The sequence below is a fragment of the Delphinus delphis genome, chromosome 10 (assembly GCF_949987515.2).
Source record: "Delphinus delphis chromosome 10, mDelDel1.2, whole genome shotgun sequence".
NCBI lineage: Eukaryota > Metazoa > Chordata > Mammalia > Artiodactyla > Delphinidae > Delphinus > Delphinus delphis.
In genome coordinates this window covers 20,488,219-20,509,191 of record NC_082692.2, presented here as the reverse complement: position 1 = coordinate 20,509,191, position 20,973 = coordinate 20,488,219, and the positions used below count along the sequence as shown (strand labels likewise).

Sequence of the window (20,973 nt, the reverse complement as noted above, 5' to 3'; positions counted from 1 at the left end):
GATCTTAGTGGAAATGGTTTCATTTTTTCACCATTGAGGACGATGTTGGCTGTGGGTTTGTCATATATGGCCTTTATTATGTTGAGGAAAGTTCCCTGTATGCCTACTCTCTGGAGGGTTTTTATCATAAATGGGTGTTGAATTTTGTTGAAAGCTTTCTCTGCATCTATTGAGATGATCATATGGTTTCTCTCCTTCAATTTGTTAACATGGTTTATCACATTGATTGATTTGCATATATTGAAGAATCCTTGCATTCCTGGAATAAACCCCACTTGATCCTGGTGTATGATCCTTTTAATGTGCTCTTGGATTCTGTTTGCTAGTATTTTGTTGAGGATTTTTGCAGGTATGTTCATCAGTGATATTGGTCTGTAGTTTTCTTTCTTTGTGACATCTTTGTCTGGTTTTGGTATCAGATTGATGGTGGCCTCGTAGAATGAGTTTGGGAGTGTTCCTCCCTTATCCATGTATTCTTGATCCAATGATTTCAACTCTCTATCTGCTCAGAATCTCTTTTTACCTTTTTGTGGACAATCAGAGGTTGTTTTGTGTTCAGCTAGACTTGACAGAAACATGCTGACATCATCATGTGTCACCACAATACCAGCCTCACAGAGCACTTTTGCAGATACTGGACCTCTTCTGCTGTCATCCTCCCCTCTTCCACTTCTAACCTGCAGACACTTGGCGCCCCACGGAGGATACACCAACACTCAGAGACCACAGGGTGTAGCTATGAGTCTGATTCTGTTGTTATCTGTCCTGAACTAACGATTCAGTATTCTCAGAACCATTGAATGGGATTCAGGACTTTTTTTTGTTGTGGGACACTTATGTAGGACCATGAATGTCTGGCCTTTGAGGGCAGGGCTGGCCCATTTATAAAATATTTTGAAAATGTTGTGCATTGTGCTTTTCTGGGGAGAAGTGCTTTTATGATCTTCACAAAGATATCTGTTACCCCTAAAGATTCACCTATTCTTTAAGACTTCAGGTGAGACTTGATCTCTGCCTTTCAAAAAGAAGTGTATGGTGTCAGCAAACCCCTAGGAACATGTTTCTGAATCTATGACACCATTTTCACACTACTCACCTTGCCAAGTCATTAAGATCCAACCGGCCATCATTATTTTTGTCAAAGATCTTCATCTGGAATGCAGAGGGGAAAGGAGTGTAAGAAATACTTGCAATGGGAATTTATTTTAAAAGTCATTAAAGTGCTTTTCTGTTTTGCTCTTCTGGTTATATATTTGTCTAAATTGGCTGAGGTTGACTCATATCATAGAGTACTCTCTGTAGAGTATAGAAGAAATAGTTTTCCATGAAGGCAAAAGTAGCTGAGGAGGATATGATGTAGGAGAAAGGCTGCCTTGTGTAGGCCTCAGAGGATTGTAGGAAGGAAAAGAGAGAGAGAAGCAGAGATGGCAGAGTAAAGTAGATGTGTGACCTAGCTCTGCTGGAAGGGGATCTGGAGGGAGAGGAGAACTAGCTAAGGAAGGACAACTTTGAGCGGACAGAGTTGCTGGGGCTTAGCTTTCCTGGGACCCTCTGAGCACCCAAGGGTTTGGAGGCTGAGTCAAGGACCAGTGGACCTTCTATGGGGCTAGCTGCGTATGAGGTGATGCTGGAACAGAGGGTGGGGGTGGATCACTGAGTCAGCAAGCTGGAAGGAGGATATGGCAGAGAATTAGTGGTCTGCATCCAGCAAGAGTTAGAGGATGGCTTCAACCATGAATGTCAGCCAAGTAGCAGCAACTGTGTGTTCAACAGGCGTCACCATGGAAACCAGAGCATTGTGCCTTGGGACCTCGACTCCTCCCCTTCACCATGAGGTCCAATAAGCTGCTTTTTCTCTCCTTACCCAGCTTGATGACATTTTTAGAGAAGGGTCTTGGTTGGATCCAGAGGACAGAGAAATCTAAGAGACTGAGCTTTTCCTTTGGCAGAGACTTAGCCTTATTCAAAGAGGCTGTTTGAATTTATTAGATCAGGCTAAATTTTTTTTTAACATCTTTATTGGAGTATAATTGCTTTACAGTGGTGTGTTAGTTTCTGCTTTATAACAAAGTAAATCAGCTATACATATACATATATCCCCATATCTCCTCCCTCTTGCGTAGATCAGACAAAGTTTTAAACAAGATATAAGAGGTTCGTTCTTAGAAAGCTAGATTATCTTGAGTTTTAAGCAAATAGTAGCTCAGCTTGAAAGACATGGGCCCATCTTTATTGCTGTGCAAACTTACACAGCACGTGTAAGGGGGAAAAGCCCTTTGCTCAAAATTGGCTCAAGGAAGAACTGAACACTAATGTGTAAATTATGCTTCTGCCCATCAGAAAATTGGTTATGTGGTTCACGTAAGAATCAGAATCAGAAAAAAAAAATCACTTGCTTAATTTTACTACCCCTGTGTGTGTACACATGGGGGTGATTAATACACATATTCCCATGTGTCTACTCTTCTAGTTGACTGGGACATCTTTGACTACAAGAAATACACATAACAAGGGAAGCTTAAGACATGCCTATTGCACCAGACCAGAAATCAGACCTCTTGTCACATTAGTAAAGTCCTATGATCTCTTTGGGTGCAGCTTCTTCAGCTATAACTGTGCCCATGATTTTAACTCTCCTTATCAGAAGAACCCTATTTTCAGATGAAATTCTGCATGGTGCTTGAATGTGTAAAGCAAAGAAATGGAGCTGTACAAGTAGTGGGTGGAAGTGGGCTGGAGCTTTGTCCTCTAGGTTCCCTCTCAATCCTGAAGTGTTGCCTCTGAACCCAACAGTCCAATAACCACTGACCGAATTAGGGCCCAGAGTGCATCCAGCTCTGAAAAATTAATGATTTCATGACTTTGTCAAAGCACTTGAAGGGGAGTAAGATTGATGCTGAGCACTTTTCCTGGTAAAGTCAGCAAACAGAGTCCTTCAGAGCAGGTTCCAGTGTGGCTAATGGGAGGACTGAGTTCTTGGGAAGACTGGGTTCTTAGGTATCCAGGGACCTCAGTGGCAACTGTCCTTGCACTTCACCCCTGAGTAATTGATGGTCAGCATCTCCTCAAAGGATGCTGTTTGACTACTGAACGGTGGTGTTCAGAACACCCAAATTACATGCACCACAGCACTGTTTCATATGCAAGTTCACTGCAACCGCCACGAGGGTATCTTCCACCAGAAGCCATCAGTAGAGTAGTAACTGGTTGCTAATCCAGGTATATGAATTTACCAGGATTTTCTTCCTCCCAAAACTTGATTATGAAAAAGAAAAAGCCTCAGAAAATGACCGGTTTCTAAGAGGGAGGGAAGAGTAGGCTCCTAATAGTTCATGATCTCAGTAACTGAGAAAGTTGTTTGTAAACAGGTCCGTACTAACTCACGGAAGTTACTAACGACCTTTGATGAATTTTGAATGTTTGGCAATTTGGGGTGGGGGGGGTGGGCATAATGGCTTCTTAATTTTGTAAACTCTAATAGTGACCATTTGTAGAGCAGCCAAAACTTTGTATGTTATTTCATTTAATCATCACCACATTCTCTGAAGGTAAGAAAGAGCTGCATGCCACACACACAAGAAACTGGCATGTAGAAAGATTGATTTGTCTAAGAAAGTAGCAAGCTTTGAATCCAAGCATATCTGTCACCAGAGCTCTAGAGCTCTTCCCATAAACCAGGCTCTTAGCTTTATAGAGTCTGGGTAGCTTATAGTTAATGTAGTTTGCTTCATGGTTGTTTATGAAATAAAACACCTGGTACTGTAGATTATGCCAGAGATGTGGTGTTTACCTTTTCTAATTGCCCTTCTTTCCCGGGGAAAGCAAAAAAAGATTCTATTTATGTGAGTTTCCCTCTGGCCTTAGTGGTCACGTGGTCGTGGCACAGGTCCCTCCTGGAGGGCTGTGGTGACTCACGGTGCTGGCGGTGGGGACAAGATTCCATTCTGAAGGGCTGATTGTTGAAAAGTTGTGAAGGGCCCTTAACCACTGTTCTCACTTCTGCCACTGCCTTTTCCAAGATTGAACATCCGCACATTTTTGAGTACTAAGTACATGAAAGGTTCTATAAAGTCTCCTGGAAATGGAACACAATGACTTACTGACAAACTCCTTAAAATTCTGTAGACCTATGGCTCCCCTCAAGAGACCCCTCAGAGACTGTAGATCGACCCAGCATTCTCCTTAGGTTGAATAATAGGTTTACCTTAATTTTTCGATTACTTAAAGATGGCATGGTGATTGTGAAATGCAAATTCATTTAAAACCATTACTGGGTTAATATCGGGTTGGCCAAAAAGTTCATTCAGGTTTTTCCATGACATCTTCCAGAAAAACCTGAACGAACTTTGTGGCCAACCCAAATAGTAACTTCTTACCAGAAACAGTAGATCCAAAGTATGACTGTTGTCATGTGTTGGGAGAGGCAGTCTGTGAATTTTTTAAACAATTGATAATTTGAGATGCGGTGCAAGGTCAAAATTATGCAGATAGTTCAGCAGAGTGAAGAGTACAAAGTATAAGTCCTTCCTGTCCCTCTTGTAAAGGTAACTACCATTCACAGGACTGTGTATCCTTCCAGAAACTTCTTAAACATTTTAATATGTCCATCTTTATTTTTTTGGACAAATAGGACCCCATTCTATGTATTATTTTCCAACTTGCATTTTTTTCATTAAGCAGTATTCTTAGAAATCACTCCTTATCGGTTATCTTTTTTTTTTTTTTTACTTAAAAAGAGTTCCTCATTCTTAAAAAGTCTGGAAATTGTTGCCATACACAATCTCAAAAAGGATTTAGAGGGCCCCCCCCATATTACTGAATCAACAATTGTATGTTGAATAAGTACCGTGTGTCTGTCAACACGTGAGGCACTGTGAAAGATTCTCAGAAATCATTAAGGTGGTACAGGCTTTTAGGAGCTTACAGTGTAATTGGAGAGGCAAAAATGAATATCTGAAGTAAGATTCAACATTATCTCCATGACCACTGAGTCAAAGAAACAGAACAATGTGTTAGAATATTGACAAACACTGAGAGAGGAGATGGGACTTCAGATAAATCTTGAAGGAGGGGCAACTTGAAAGGTATGGTTCACATCCGGTGGGGAGAGGAAGATCACCAATGGAACAGGACTGTGGGGGAAGGTCAGAATGTCAGTTTTGGACATGCTAAGTTTGAGAGGCTCATTGGGCATCCAAGTGGAGACACACATCCAAATATATGCAGACAGCTCAGAGAAGTGCTCTGAGTCAGAGATAGAAATTGGCGGCAGTCACCTTTAGTTAGTATTTAAAACCATCAGACTGGTTGAGATCAACGGTAGAGTGAGGGTGGACGTGGAATAGAAGTGATTTCAAGACAGCCTGGTGACGGAGGGGGGGATAAATTGGGAGATTGGGACTGACATATACATACTACTGTATAAAAAATAGATAACTAATAAGAACCTACTATATAGCACAGGGAACTCTACTCAATACTCTATAATGGCCTATATGGGAAAAGAATCTCAAAAAACAGTGGATATATGTATATGTACAACTGATGCACTTTGCTGTACACCTGAAACTAACACAGCATTGTAAATCAACTAGACTCCAATAAAAGTTAAATTAAAAAAGAAAAAAAGCACAGACATGTCTCAGATTGGCCTGGATCAGAGACCTAGGGGGAAGGAAGCAGGTGCTTTAATCCAGGCATGAAGGGATGAGAGCTGGGACCAGGGTAGAGGCTGGGGGTATTCTCTTTGCCTGCCACATTCTCAGATTTTATTTTATTGTTTTACAGTAGTTCAAGTTCCATGCTCTAATTAGGGACATGCGCTTAATATCTCCCACATGTATTAGCTTACATTTTACAAAGCTCAGTATTACCAAATAATATTCTATTCAGACAGCTAATCTTTCCCCCTGCCAGGTGTTGGCAGCCTCTCTTAATTAGATGTCATAATTGGATTTTGTTAATAGTTTCCTTCCTTGTACAGAACACTAATTACGAGTTTACATGAGACAAGGTCTGCAGACCTCAGCTTTTCTCTTCTGATTGGATGTTCTGCCTTGACTTGTTGATTGTTATGTTTCAGACAGCTTTCAAGTGTGCCAATCCTTATTTGGGTCAATTTGAATTCATTAGTAGGTTACATCTCTTAAGTGAAGCATTTGATGCTAAACCTCAGAACCAAATCTTTAATGCAGTGCTGCTGTGACTGTGTCCATTGCTCATCAAAAAGCCATTAAAGCAGCCTTAAAGTGATTTCACACTTGGTGTATCACTTAGAGCTCGGATCCTAGAAGGTTTTTCTCAGAATGTTGAGTTTCTAAAAGTCAGTATACCCAGAAGTCTCTAAGGAAATGTAAAGAGTCTTTAAAAAAAAAAAACAAACTGTAGTCCAGTTCCCATATCTGTTCATTGGAAAAGTATAAGTCGCCTTTACAATTTAAGAAAGAAAAATGAAATAGGTGGGCCAAAATCTCATTAAACTCATCTAGTCTTGAGGGCAAACTCAGATCCTTGGGTGGAAACTCTTTCACTAGATTCCTCAACACTTACCTATCACCCCAGCACATAAAGAACCAGTGAGGGGCTACCTGGAGTTTAATTGATCATGGGCCTTCATGGGACAATTTAGAGCAAAAATGAATACTTAACTGCAGCACACATGAGCAGAAGACCCCCAGGGTTTTAGCAATGAAACAGACACATATAACAGGAGAAACAGGACAGTCTTGGTCAACTGTCATTTCTCAACCTCTAGATACTCAAAAGTTGGCTAAGACCACTCGGATTCCCCTCAGCTACTTCACAGGACTCTAAGCTTCTGGATCCAAGCTCAAAGCCATCAGAGGTGTACATTGCCATTTCTTTTTTCATTTCATAGGTTTTCTTCAGCTCAGGGCATTCCATTGTAAGAGCTGCCAGCCTGAGGTTTCTTAAATGTAAACCGTAGAGCTGTGAAGAGAAGCGCTCTGGGCAACTAGGGCTGCGGGGCTGATGCATGATGTGCAGAACTTCTTTTCAGCCCAGTACTGACTTTCTAAGCAGTCTACACTTCTCCTCCCTGCCTTCTCCTGCCCCTTATAATGGGATGTTTGACTGATGTGACCCCTGGGGCTTTATGCAGCCACAATTCACTCTTCTTCTCTTTCTCCCTTCCCCAGTTTAATCAGTGTTCCTCTTTTCTCCAGAACAATTTTGTGGAACCCTTTCTTGTTTCTTTCATTAATTTGCTTCCATTTTGGTGTTTAAGAAGTTGTCAATTCTTAGGAGTATTTAGGGACTTCATGAGGAGAAAAATCCATTTTTCTGGGTAATAAATTCTGTTGTGGCTGTCAGAGCTCCTGTATTATCTTATCTTTAAAAATACTGAGAGAGGGGCTTCCCTGGTGGCGCAGTGGTTGAGAGTCTGCCTGCCGATGCAGGGGACGTGGGTTGGTGCCCCGGTCTGGGAAGATCCCACATGCCGCGGAGCGGCTGGGCCCGTGAGCCATGGCCGCTGAGCCTGCGCGTCCGGAGCCTGTGCTCTGCGGCGGGAGAGGCCACAACAGTGAGAGGCCCGCGTACCGCAAAAAAAAAAAAAAAAAAAAAAAACTAATCTCCTAACATGGCTTTGTCCTCACCTTGCTCTTCACTTTATTCATAGGGATTTGTGTCTCTTCTTGATCTCATAGAGCTCAGCCCTCCCTCTTTTGAAAGTTTTCATTTTAATAATTTGACATTTAGACTTTCAGATGTGAATGTTATGGTTTGAATACAGTTTGAAGCTGGATTTGGGTCTGAATTTCCACTCCGTCCTTATCGTTTCTGACCTGTAATCCTCAGTTTTTTCATTTACAAAATAGGGGTTTAAAAATACTTATTTCATAAGGTTCATGTGAGAATCATAAGATGTTTGAAAAGTGCTTCACACAGGGCCCAGCACAGAAGGAACTCTCAATTATTAGGATTAAAATATTTAATACTAGAGCAAACACTGGCTACGTGTCAATGAAAATAAAGTACTGTGTGTACTCTGTTAAGAAGACATCTTTAAAAAAATTTAAGTTTAATTCTTTTCACCTACCTCTTTTTTTTTAATTGAAGTATAGTTGATTTACAATGTTTCAGGTATACAATAGTGATTCAGTTATACATATATGTGTGTGTGTGTATATATATTTTTCAGATTCTTTCCCATTATAGGTTATTACAAGATATTAAATATAGTTCCCTGTGCTATACAGTAGGTCCTTGTTGTTTATCTATTATATCTATATATCTATATAGTAGTGTGTATCTATTAATCCCAAATTCCTAATTTATCCCTCTCCTGGCCTTTCCCCTTTGTCCACCTACCTTTTCTTGTCCTGCCTTTGCTGAAGCTCTAGAATTGCTGCTTCATTGCAGTCCATCTTATTTTTTAAAAAATCCAGAAAACTTTTCAAGAATCTTTTAATTGGATCTCAAGGTGAAATTGCTGTATTTAAGGGCTGAAAGGAAAATTGAACTCAATTCCTACTTATGGGTCGATACTGTAGGGCAGTGATGCACACAGTGGGGATGAAAGGGAGGGACCAGAGGGGATGTTTGCTCCCTTTCCCGTTCTTACCAAATTTCCTCCCAGTTGGAAGACTCCATAAGGTCAGAGACCGTATCTTCCTTGGTAGGTTCTCCCTAAATATTTGTTGAAGGAATGAACTCATATCTTTGTATGAACTAGCTTACCAGAGCGCATTCTAACCTGACAGAGCAGCATTAAGAGAGTGGGGTTTTGGTGAGGGAGGGGATATTCTCGGTCACTTTGAGACCCTACCTCTCAGCCCAGAAAAACCATCTCAGACCCAGCTTAAGAAAAGGAGCAGAGTAACGTGACTTGCAGATCCACAGGGGCATATACTAGGCTCGCCCTGCTCTGACTGTCCCTTCTCGATTTGCTCTGCTCTGTCTCCATGCCTCCAGCTCTAGCCCTCACTCCTGTCCCTCCTACCTCCCGTCGTCAGCTCGGGGCTCCCATCTCCCTGTCTGCCTCTGTCCCCTGGGCTCAGCACGGCTCCTACCCACTGCCTGGTTGGGATCCTTCTGGGTGACTCTTTGGGATGAAGGACCCCATTGAGAGACATAAGGAGGGAGCTCAGCACTTCCAGGCTCCCTTTCTGGTTCTGCCCTGGAGGGTCTGGTTTTAAACAAGGAAAGAGAAAAAGGAGAATTTCGGAACATGAAGCACTGCTTGAGGAAAGCTGGGTCTGGGCAAAATGCTGCGATGTGCAGTATGCAGTATGCGAGGCACCTCAAGAGGGATCGAGAGTCGTGATGGAGCTGGAGGGTCCCAAGGAACACGGACAAGGGAGGCAGGAGGGTCCCAAGGGCAAAGTTTAGTCATATTGTTAGGGTTTATTCCTAGCTGTTTATGAGGTAATAACTGAAAATTCAGTTCAGACAATTCGCATTAAGTAGCCCACTGTGTGCCAGGCTCCGTGGGAGGGCTGAGAACACAAAGATAAGATGCCACCTTGCCCTTGAGGAATCACAGCCTAGTGGAGTACAGGATCCATAGACAGTGGCAGTGTCATCCTTGACTCCCAGCTGCTTCATCAGGAAACCCTACTGATTCCGTCTTCAGACAGATCTAGTTCTCACCTCCTCTGCTACCCGACCCTGGTCCAAGCTGCCATCCTTTCTCACCTGGATGGAGCAATGGCCTCTTAACAGGTCTTCCTGATTCCCTCCTTGCCCATTTCGGGCTCTTCTCAACACAGCAGCTAGATCATGGCATCCTCTGCTTCAAATCCTCCAGTGGCTCTCCATCTCCCTCCAACTAAAACCCCAGGTTCTCACAGTGGCCCCAAAAGCCCAACCTGGTCTGGCCTACATCTCATCCTTGCTTACTCTGATCCAGCCACACTGGTCTCTTCCTGTTCCTGGAAATCCCCGGCACACCCCTGACCCAGGGACTCTGCTGGCTGCACCTTCGGTCCTTTCTCATGTTGCATCTTCTTGAAGGGCCTCCCCTGACCACCCTATTGAAAATTACACCTCCCCAAGCTCCCATCCTAGCTGCCCTGCTGGCACTGCCTGGTCTACTTTTCAATTTTTTTCCATCACACTATTACCCTCTATCATGAAATGTAATTTATTATTTATTGTGTTTATTGTTAGTGTCAGTCTCTCCTTTGTCTATTTCACTCACTGTTGAATCCTTGATGACTAGAAGAGTGCCTGAGGCATAGCAGATTTTAAGGAATATTTGTGGAATGAATTACATGGATGACTATGATGTTACGACAGTGAAATACACAAGATAATATAGGGACACAGACGAGAGGCACTTGGATCCACTATAGAAGAAGGTTATGGAAGATCTTCTAGGGCAAGATGACGTCTAACTAAATCTTGAAGGATGAGCAAGAACCAGGTGGAGAAAAGTAAGGAAAAAATAGCCAAGCTGTGTTAAAAAGTCAGAGAGCAGTGGCTTAGTATTCTAGTTGGAAGTGGAGGGAAGCCCCTCGGAGTCAAAGGTATTCAAAGAAATACTGGAAACATGCTGGAGATTCTAAATGCAAGCATTTCATTGTGTAGGGCCTGTTTTATACATTAATAAAATCAAGATAACAACAGCCAGTGCTAACATCATTAAATCAATGTTGAAAAAAATGCCCAACTGGAAGAATAATCTCCTTGTTATTCTCTCCCCCAGGCAGTTTTCAGTCTAATTTCCTTTTTCAGATTATTTATTCTATTAGAGGGTTTCACTGGAACTTTCACTCCTTAGTGCTAAGTACCTATTTACTCAGGATTTCAAACAACGTTTTGCATGCTGTTACGACAAGTCAACATAGTAGAAAGCCAGATAATTTCCTTGATTGAGACCCTGGCCTGGGGTGTGACTCTGTCCTTGGCATCAGCTTTGCTCCTGTCCAGGCCATTTACAAGGTGTCATGGTCAAGAGCACATTCTTCCTTCCCGGGGCTAATGCCCTTGGCTGGAAGCAGCATTTGGAGGAGTCAGAGTACAGAGAGAGAGCCAGGAAGATGCAGGGTTGAAAGCCAGGAGAGCCCAACTTCCAGTGTAACTGGTGCCTTAGGCTAGGCAACTTAACCTTTCCCAGTTAATCTGATTTTTATAAAACGAGTCTAGGGATTCAACTTGGTGGTGACTTAGTCACTTACCCTTTCCAAGCCTCAATCATCAGATACACAAAGGAGCAGGAACAATGCCAGTGCTATAAAGGAGTTGTTAGAATGAATACAGTATTTGGAAACATCATTTAAAGGCCTAAATAGATGAACCTAGTGGTGCACATTTTAACAGGGCTCCATAAAACTCCTCTCAGTGATGCGCTTCCGTGGCTGTTCACCGGAAGGTTCGGTAAGATGCGTCTACTCAAGAACTCTTTCTATAATAAGTGTAGCAATTGCACAAGTAATCGTAAAGTACTTATACAAGTAATTTGTAAAAAAAAGTAAAAAAAAAAATAAAAGTAAATTGACCTCTACCAGCAATTTCCTTGCTTGTTAATTAAGAAACCTACAGAGTTTGATTGGAATGAAGCCCACATCTGGGGATGGGAAGGGGCTGGGGGGAGATGAATGGTAGAGAAGCCAGATCCAGTTCAATACAGAGTGTTGATTAGCACTGGGAGAAAAGCATCAAGTTAGGAACTGAAACAGAATATGAGGATGAGTTCACCAAAGGCAGCTTCTCCTGCTTCACCATTTTCCAGGGAGCTTTGACGCTGAAAGAGTCCTGGAGTCATGTGGCACGAGGGGCGAGTGAAATCATGACAACAAGGGCCACGACAACCGCTACAGGAAGAGCTAACATGTACCGAACATTTATTATTCCCCTGATGCTCTGCAAAGTGCTGCATATGCATCCACTCACTTGCCCTCGGAGTAACTAGATACTATTAATCTCCATTTTTCAGATGAAGTAAATAAAGTTGAGAGCCTGGACTGTTTCTCAAGGCCATGGCTAAAGATGGCAGAGGTGGGACACACATCTCCCATCTATCTGATTCCCAGTTGCTCTAAATCAACTTGCTAAATGGGTAGAATCATCCACTGTCCCAGACAATGTTTCTGGGCCCCGAGGAGGCAGCGGAGAAGCTGTCCTCATGGAGATCGCATTGCTCAGTTACTCACCATGGTGCCAGTATATTCTTCCAGCTTAGCCTCAGAAATGGCCTTTTTGTGGTGGCGGAAGAGGTCTCGGAGGAAGTTCTGTGACATCAAGAAAAGAGCTGCATTTTATCTAGTGAGCAAACAAAAATCTAAAAATCTCAAGAGGCTGTATTTTAAGAATTGTGATCCGTTTGTTTTAGGAAGTAACTGAAATGCATTTAGCAAGCAATAAATCCAACATACAGTTTCTAAACCTTCTAAACATGAATCAGTTTTTTTAAGTAACAAATTCATATCCATGTTTCTTGGAAACACAGAAATCAGTCTCATGATACATATATATCAAATTCCCAGCGATGAGCAAACCCGCCCTTCACCCAGACACAGCTCCTGGCAACACTTACACAAAGCTCAGCGGCTGATATAAAGCCACTGCTGTCAGCATCATATTGGCGCCAAATCTGAAATACACAAAAGCCATTACTCCATTTACCCTCAAATAATTTGGGGTCAACTTATGCTGCTGTCTACTATGGTTCAGCATCTGATAATAGTACTTAACTGGGTGCAACTAAGACTTTGCATGGAGAATTTTAGGCTTTCTTTGGTGACAGCTATTGTTTGGGCAGAACTCACTAGAAATGACTCACTGCATTTGCTTAGAGCCACTTAGGAGGAGCACAGTACACTCACTGAAAGGGAGCTATGGAAAGTTCAAAATGGAAAGATATCAAGGGATGGCCTTCAGTGGGAGGCAATATGGCAAACCAAGCAATCTTCTTTGTACTAAATTCCTAAAAATGCAGAGTACTCTAAAAAACAACTCTTTACATACATAGCTCAGCTGGCAAGAAAGTGAGGGGACATCTAAGAGGTCTGACATGATAGGAAAACACAAAACAGAAACCAAAGTCTATCCTAGGTACATCTACTGATCTCTGATAACTTAGCCTGTAGCTTTATCAGGAAACTGCACACAAGGTAGACAGGAGACAAATCCTGGGGCCACCCAAGGTGAGAAGTCAAACTGAGGCACCTCCATAAGACTAAAACCCCGAACAGCAATAACCTTCATGCAAAGGTCAACTTCCCCAAAATAAATTGCACGGCAGAAAGGGCCCCTAAGGAATCTTGCCTTTGGGGTCTTGGCTCCAGGTAAAGGGAATAAAACACCTCTGATAATTCCCAGTAGCAAGCCAACCCTTTCATTGGTTTAAGAACAGCATTCGTGGGATTTCCCTGGCAGTCCAGTGGTTAAGACTCTGTGCTTCCAATGCAGGTGGCTCGGGTTCGATATCTGCTCGGGGAACTAAGATCCCACATGCTGTGCAGTGTGGCCAAAAAACCCCACAAAAAACAGCGTTCAGCCAGCTGAAGGTACAGTTACTTAAACTGGAAGACAGCACAGCTGAATATTTTTCAGGAAACCTTGAACTGCTTTCTTTAGTAAATGGTGTGATTTTGACCACCTCTGATTTTTCCATATCCAAGCCTCACAAGTTAACAAGTTTCCTAACTCCTATACAGAATGAAAAAGTAGCATTAAGTATTTTTTTTTAATTGACAAATGTTTCATTGATGTGGAATGGGTTTCCTGAGTCATCAACTGCAGGGGCCTTAATTCTAGATCACAACTAGGGTCCTGCCTGAATATCCTGCAGGGATAGTCCGAGATGCTGATACTTAGTGAGAAGTGTTCAGAAACATTGCCCCTTTCAGTCCCTGTCACCAACGTTTCTGCCTGAATCTAACCAGGCTTAGAAAATCACCTGGTTAAATGTGATTTATATCCTAACTTTAATGGTATGACTATACCAGAAGAAGAATGAAAATTTCAAATAACAAAAACATTTTAACCTGCTTTTTAGTGCTGTTCTCCAAACATTTTCCATCTAACTTATCTTACAGTTTTACTGCAACTGAGCTATTGGTGGGCCAAAGATCTTTATGTGACTACTATATATGCCTGTCTTTAAAGAATGAAAGCAAAAAGGTTTCCAGGCAAATAAAAACAGAGTTTATTACCAACAGACTCTTGGTAAAGGATATACTCCAGGAAGGAGGAACACAAAGGAGGAAAATCTAAGGTGAAGAAGGAATGATGTACAAACACAATAGGAAACATGTGGGCAAATGGAAACATCTTGTTAGCATAAAATTTGTGGGGTTAAAGAAAACAAGATAGAACTAATATTCTGGACAATAATGGCAAGTGAGCTGATAGTGTCTTAAGGTCCTGTAGTTCAGGGGGAATATAAAGACATTAAGGTAGGATTTCTTAAAAAATATAGGAGAGTACATAGGTTATAACAAATTTAATTTTAAAAAAAGAATTCAAGAATCCAAAATATTTTTTTTAATTGGGTAGAGAAAGAGAAAGCACTTTTTGACAGAAGAAATTGACAAACTAGAAGGGAGGGAAGAAAAATGGAGAAAGTTTTTTTTAAAAAAAAAAGATGGAAATGGCATATGGAACTTTTCTTTTTCCCATTTCTCAAGATTATTCAAGCCTACACAGGCATAACATTTTAATACTTTCTGCTCATTATAAAAGCAAGTCATATTTATTGTACGAAATTACTGAAATATAAAACACTACAATCTTCTGAAATTCCTACCCCAAGATAGTCACTTGTCATTTCTATGTGTTTCCTTTTCATTGTGTTTCTATTATATATGTGACAAAATGAAGGGGAAGTCATATGGCCTGCACACTTGGATAGTCTATTATTTTCATTTAAAATCTTCTGTGAGCATTCTTAAACACAACTAAAATTATTTTGAAAATGTCATTTAAAATCATCTGTAAATAATAGAATAATGATTCGACACGATTGGAAAATACAGAAGTACAGGGAACATAAATATTATCCAAAGTCTTACCCCTAAAAAACCCCAATATTTATCTAGTGTGTATTTACCCGTTGTCTTATTTACATGGGTGTTAGGGTAAATAATTCTTTAAGCAAAGTTAAGATCATAACGCACATGCAATTTTGTTTCTTAACACCATAATGCACTTCCTTCTTGTCATTAGATAGTCTTTGAAAACTTGACTTTCAGTGATGCATAAAGTTCCACAATGGGGTTTTTCTCTCATGAGTCTCCAGGGCCTAGAACAGTTGCTGGCATACTGCAGGGGCACATAAGTATTTGTGGAATGAATGAATTGTATGAATGTATCATAATTTACCTAATTTTTCTTTCATTCTTAAGCATTTATGTTATTTTCAGTTTTAACTATACTAAGTAACAGAAATATTTAATGTACATCATTGTGTAGAAAACTTGTCTGCATCTCTGATTATATCCTTAACATAGATGCTTGGAGAAGTAGAATTATTGAGTCCAAGGGTAAAGATTTTTTTTAATTAACTCTGGATTATGAAATTTTAAAGAATCCTGATTACATTTTTGCAAAATCGCTTTCCATAAAATTATCCCAGTGCGCGTGCCTACCAGGATAGCAAGAGCAAGTCTCAGTGCTTCCTTGCCAGTGCTGTGTCTTTTTGTTGATCCTCTTAAAGTCTTTACCACTTTGGAAGAGTTAGTTGTTTCTAATTTGCATTTCTTTGGTTACTGTTATATATCAATTGTCTATGCATATTTCTTCTGTGAATTGTCTATGCAAGTGCTTGCTCCATTTCTCATAACTTCCACTTGGTCAGAAGATAAATACAGTAGTGCACAAGGGTGCCAAGTTATTATCTCCCAAGTGGGGACCTGGTAAGTCTTTCAGGAATGGGGCCCTGGGTGCAGGAGCTGTCTTGAATCTGCCGCTCTGGCCTTGAAGACACCCTGCTCTGCCTCCCCTGGTCTTTTTTCACCCACAGACAGTAACACCTAGAGGCTGAAAGAGGAGATAAGACGAGCCATCGATTCTGCCTTTTGGTTTTATGCTGGCGCAGCGATTGCAAAGAGATGCCTGCTGGCTGGATCAGCCCTCTAATCAGTTGTATTTTGACCATACTGTGCCTTCAAAACTAGAATCAGTCGCCAACATTTAAAAATAAGTAGTTTCGGGCTTCCCTGGTGGCGCAGTGGTTGAGAGTCCGCCTGCCGATGCAGGGGACACGGGTTCGTGCCCCGGTCCGGGAAGATCCCACATGCCGCGGAGCGGCTGGGCCCGTGAGCTATGGCCGCTGAGCCTGCGCGTCCGGAGCCTGTGCTCCGCAACAGGAGAGGCCACAACAGTGAGAGGCCCACGTACCGCAAAAAATAAAAAAAAAAAAGTAGTTTCCCATAGAGTCTAGATGCCTAGGCTGCATTCTCAGAAGGCAGCAGTTGGCTGGAGCTCACAGGACTCTGGGCTCTTGATGGGCATGTGCTCTCCAGGTTCCACGGCCCCCTCCCTACCCTCCCATTACATGCCTCAGGTACCTGCCGGGCCCCTCGTCTAAGCCTTCCTCTAGCCCAGGCTAAGGAGTTTGTCAGCTCAGGGGCAGCCCGGGTCAGCACACTGAGAGAGCACATTGGGGCTTGGGGCCAAAGTCCAGGCTCCACACAAGGGCTTCTTTGCATGGTCTTGTCCTTTGTGGGCAGCTCTCCCTTGGGGACTGGGCAGGAGTGGTGGCAGCCACAGCAGGTGGCTGGAATCCTGGCCTCACCCTCCATAGAGACACAACCAAACGCTTACCTGCATAAACTCCACACTGCTGTCCAAGGGGGTTTCCCGGCGAAAGAGCAGAAGAAAGTTTTCATCCTCGGACAAGAACATGCAGGCAAGCTAAAGGAAAAGGGGGAAATAGCAGCTGGTGACACTGGCCGGTACTCCGTGGGTAAAAGGCATCAAGGAACATATTAGAGGGCAGAAGGGCTTGGATCTCTCAGGATGGAGAGCCCAACACGTAGTTCCGCGCCCTTGATTGTCATTTTGGATTCATTGATTCTTTCAGGAAGTATTGCACCCTTCTAGGTGTGAAACACTATGAGTATCTGTCTTCCATGAGCTTACAATCCAAAATAATAATAATCATCTTTATTATTATTTAATAATAAATGTGTTAGTGCTTAAAATGTTCCAGACCTTATTCTGAGAGGCTCCAATTTTATATTAACAACTCTGTAATTATAGTAGAAAATAAAAATACCCAGTAATTTTTATATGTGCCATGAATTGTTCTAAATACTTATATATGCTAACTCATTTAATCCGAACAACCTATAGGGTGCATAACACATCATTATTATTATTTATTAGTTAAGGAAACTGGGCTTCACAGAGATAAGGAGCTTGCCATCATTATGTAGTTAGTAAGTGGTGGAGTCAGGACCTCAACTAAGCCCACACTTTTAACCCCTGTGCTGTGCTGGTGAGATGCTGTGTATACAGATCACTTCGGTGCCGTACACACAATCAGGAATGATTGCTGTTTGGCTTGATTCTTGAGTTGGCTATGGTTTATATTCTTTTATATTATTAGCATCTATATGATACTTTCAAAGTTGGTTCACTCGTGGTAAATTTAACCATCCAGCCGTCTATATGAGCACCAGTTCTACTGACTGACTTCCCTTGCTCCCATGAACAAAGGTCACATGTCTTCCCCTACGTGATGGTAATACTTGTTTCAGCTCATAGGCACGTTTGGCTGGGTTCTTTGCCAAACCTATGGTATTTCAGTGTATACTGTCTCCTTTCTGAATTGTCCCCCATAAACAACGGCCATTTCTTCTATAACCATAGTTCTCCCGGCATCTTGTTCAGTGCTAGAGAAAGTCCAGAGCAAAAGCTTCTGCTAGGTTGTAGGAATGATTAGCCCACACTCCCATTCATATTCTCTAGTTGGATGTAGGTCAGCTCAAGGGCACATCGTGTTAATATCAACTGTCATATATTGAATACCTACTACATGGCAGGCACTGGCAATGTCCTTTTCATCTATCATCTCATTAAATTCTCACACCAATCCTTCAGGTAAATATAAGTATTGGCATTTTAATACGAATGGGAGGCAGCACAAAGCAGTATGTGGTTGGCTTTAGTGTGGATCCTTCCTTCTCCGTATTCACCTATTATTTGATCTTGGACAATTTAATTGATACCTCTGTGCCTCAATTTCCTCATTTGTAAAATGGAGATAATAATATTTATATCCTGGTGCTTATGTGAAGACTAAAAGTCAGGTGAGGCACTATTTATAAACTGTTTAGCAAAGTCCCTGGTACCCATTAAAAAGTTAGTCCGTGGTAACTGCTCTGTGGATGAAGACGATGAACTTGAGGCTCAGAGAGATGAAATCACTTGGCCAAGGTTTCATACTTCACCTGTTGACTTTGTGTTTTTCCTACCCACCACACAAGGTGAGCTGCGAGCTGCTCTTCAGGACTAAGTGTGTTTTCGCATGGGGTGACACAGGCTGAGAAACCAAATTAAAATGTAATTCACCAGCCCTAAGTCTCTAGAACGCACTCCGTCTTCAGTTTGACCAGAGTGGCACAGAGGAGCCCTGGACACAGATCATCCCCAAGCTTCACTTTGGCTCTTAGATGCGACTCCTTTCCCGTTTTGTTTTGTGCTAAAATAGCTCAAATGTGTGCAGGTGAGCTGATTTTATGTCACAAGTACCTGTAATTGGAGTAAGAGAAATGGCCAGTGGTATAGCAGGAGACAGTAGGAGAGACCTTGCTACTCTTTGCACTCACAGACTCATGAGGTTTTCAGGGGACCAAAGCAGTCCTATACCATCAGCTTCTCTACAGACAACCTCAGTTATGCTCATTGGCAGGACTCCATGACAGAATGGTTGGCACGGATGCCAAAGTTTTTGCCAAGTTCCCAATTGCTTCAGGAAGGTCTACCAGTAATTGGTAAGATAATGGCATAGTTTTTCATTATTTACCATGTTTCATTCATTTATTATTAAGTTAACAAATATTTATTGAGTGCCACTATACGCTGTGCTCCGTTCTATGGGCTAGAGAATGTAACTGTGAACATGTAATTATGAATACTTTGCTTATTCTACCTTGATGCGTACAATTACTTTTCCATTAATCAATACACTGATACATTTACATCAATTATAATGCAATTATTGGTTATATAAATAATTTTTGCCTTTTAGTGAAAACTTTGGAAGTAGCTACACTCATAAATCTGGAGTTTAGCTTAGTAGTTTTCTGAAAAGGCAGCCTCCTGGTGTGAACATGTCTATTTTTTATAAGAAGACATAATCTTGCCTTGTTATCATAACTTTTTGAAGAAAAATTACTATTTTCACCAACAATAATGACTAAGTATGACAGCACTAAGAGACTAGCTCTTCAGGTTTCAGGTCATATGTCCAGCAGGCAGTTTTGTCTATGAAATAAATATCTTACTTTCATAGCAGCTCTTTTTTTTTTTTTTTTTTTTTTTTTTTTTGCCGTACGCGGGCCCCTCACTGCTGTGGCCTCTCCCGTTGCAGAGCACAGGCTCCGGACGCGCAGGCTCAGCGGCCACGGCTCACGGGCCCAGCCGCTCCGCGGCATGTGGGATCCTCCCGGACCGGGGCACGAACCCGCGTCCCCTGCATCAGCAGGCGGATGCTCAACCACTGCGCCACCAGGGAAGCCCCTAGCAGCTCATTTTTATGTATGGATTTATAACTCTATAGAATAAACCTGTATAGATTCATACCTATAAGTGGGTTACAACTTAATCCAGTGCCACTTACTGGCCATACGATGCTAGGAAAGTAACTTAGCTTCCTCATCAGTAAAATAGAGCTAATGTTCCATGTCCATCTTCTATAGCTACTGTGGGGATAAAGTAACATAATATGTGTGGAAATCCTTTCTAAACTGGAAACGTTTTTGTAACTGGAAGGAAAAATTATCAGGTTAAAGATAGACTGTGCCTGGCGCCGCATGTCTAACACAGTTCCTCGCTTTAGTAGGTACTTAGTAAGTGTGGCTTGAGTTGAAGTAGAGGCGGCTGCTTTCTGTTTTGTTTTTAATGACGTTCACGGACTGATCTTTCCAATCTCCATTGGGAACTGATACTGAACTTTACACTCATTTATTGTCAGTACGTTTTCCCTTATGTCAAGGTTGAATTTGAACAGGACACTGTGGAAGGAGACAAATATTAGATCAAGTAACTGAAAAGCCTCCAGCCTCCAGCATATCAATTCCCCAATTATAAAATAAGTACAAACATTGATTGACCTAAATAAAATGATGGAAGCATCATCTACTCTTTGTTATTAAGCTGATGAAAAAGGAAAAGTGAGTACTTCAGAAATGTTATGTAACCCAGCTGCCTTGCAGAGGGTTCTAATTTTCCAATCAAATGTAAAACTTTCATTATCCTTCAGAGAAAATTATAGCCCAAGAAGGTACAGTCAAGAAAGTTACAGTCATAAAAGGTACCTCTTTCATCTGTATGCGACCGTCTTTAGAGACATTGTGGGCAGACGTAAATTGTTGTTTCATCTTCTGCACATTTTCTTCCATGACTGCATCCTATAGTGGGCCAGACAGAACCACATTAAAGCCACTGAGATTCCAGAAATGTAGTTAGGATATCAAATATTCAGAGTATATAGCCTGATAATTATGTTAGTCTAACCTGGAAAGTAAGTTACTTAGCCACTGAAAGTGATCCCACCAAGTTGCACACCAGAGAGAGTGAGAGAGAGAGAGAGAGAGAGATGGAGATTTCTTAAACAAATAACCACTGATCAGAATCCTAACTAGGTAAGACTTGTAGCTAGTGAGCTCCTAAAGTATGAATGAAGAGAAGCTTAGAGACTAGACTATTGATAGAATGAATTTGAACATCATTCTATATTTGGTTGTGACAAAAGATTGTATTGTAATGAACATATAAACTTTCTTCCCAAGAACTCAGAGGTTTTTTTTATTCTTTTCTAATTGAAAAGTCCAGCTCTTC

General features: G+C 41.6%; 3 protein-coding genes across 13 annotated transcripts in view; 2 read left to right on the top strand and 1 right to left on the bottom strand.

Annotated features, from left to right (window-relative positions):
• SLC17A3 (solute carrier family 17 member 3) overlaps positions 1-20,973 on the top strand; it is a 294,893-nt gene that overhangs the window by 234,006 nt on the left and 39,914 nt on the right.
• Positions 1-20,973, top strand: part of SLC17A1 (solute carrier family 17 member 1) — a 246,272-nt gene that overhangs the window by 185,399 nt on the left and 39,900 nt on the right. Inside the window, exon 14 of one of the 11 annotated variants that reach the window (XR_009520971.2) lies at positions 15,929-16,103. The exons of the other annotated variants lie outside the window; for them this stretch is intronic. The gene's annotated coding sequence lies outside the window, so the exon portion shown is untranslated. Of the gene's footprint in view, positions 1-15,928; positions 16,104-20,973 lie in introns of those variants that run through there. 11 annotated transcript variants of the gene reach the window in all.
• SCGN (secretagogin, EF-hand calcium binding protein) overlaps positions 1-20,973 on the bottom strand; it is a 45,930-nt gene that overhangs the window by 19,743 nt on the left and 5,214 nt on the right. The window contains exons 3-7 of the mRNA XM_060023526.1: positions 20,451-20,543; positions 16,732-16,821; positions 12,500-12,556; positions 12,117-12,194; positions 1,097-1,152 (exon numbers count right to left, since the gene is read on the bottom strand). Of these exons, the coding sequence (XP_059879509.1) occupies positions 1,097-1,152; positions 12,117-12,194; positions 12,500-12,556; positions 16,732-16,821; positions 20,451-20,543 (374 nt within the window). The remainder of the gene's footprint in view (positions 1-1,096; positions 1,153-12,116; positions 12,195-12,499; positions 12,557-16,731; positions 16,822-20,450; positions 20,544-20,973) is intronic.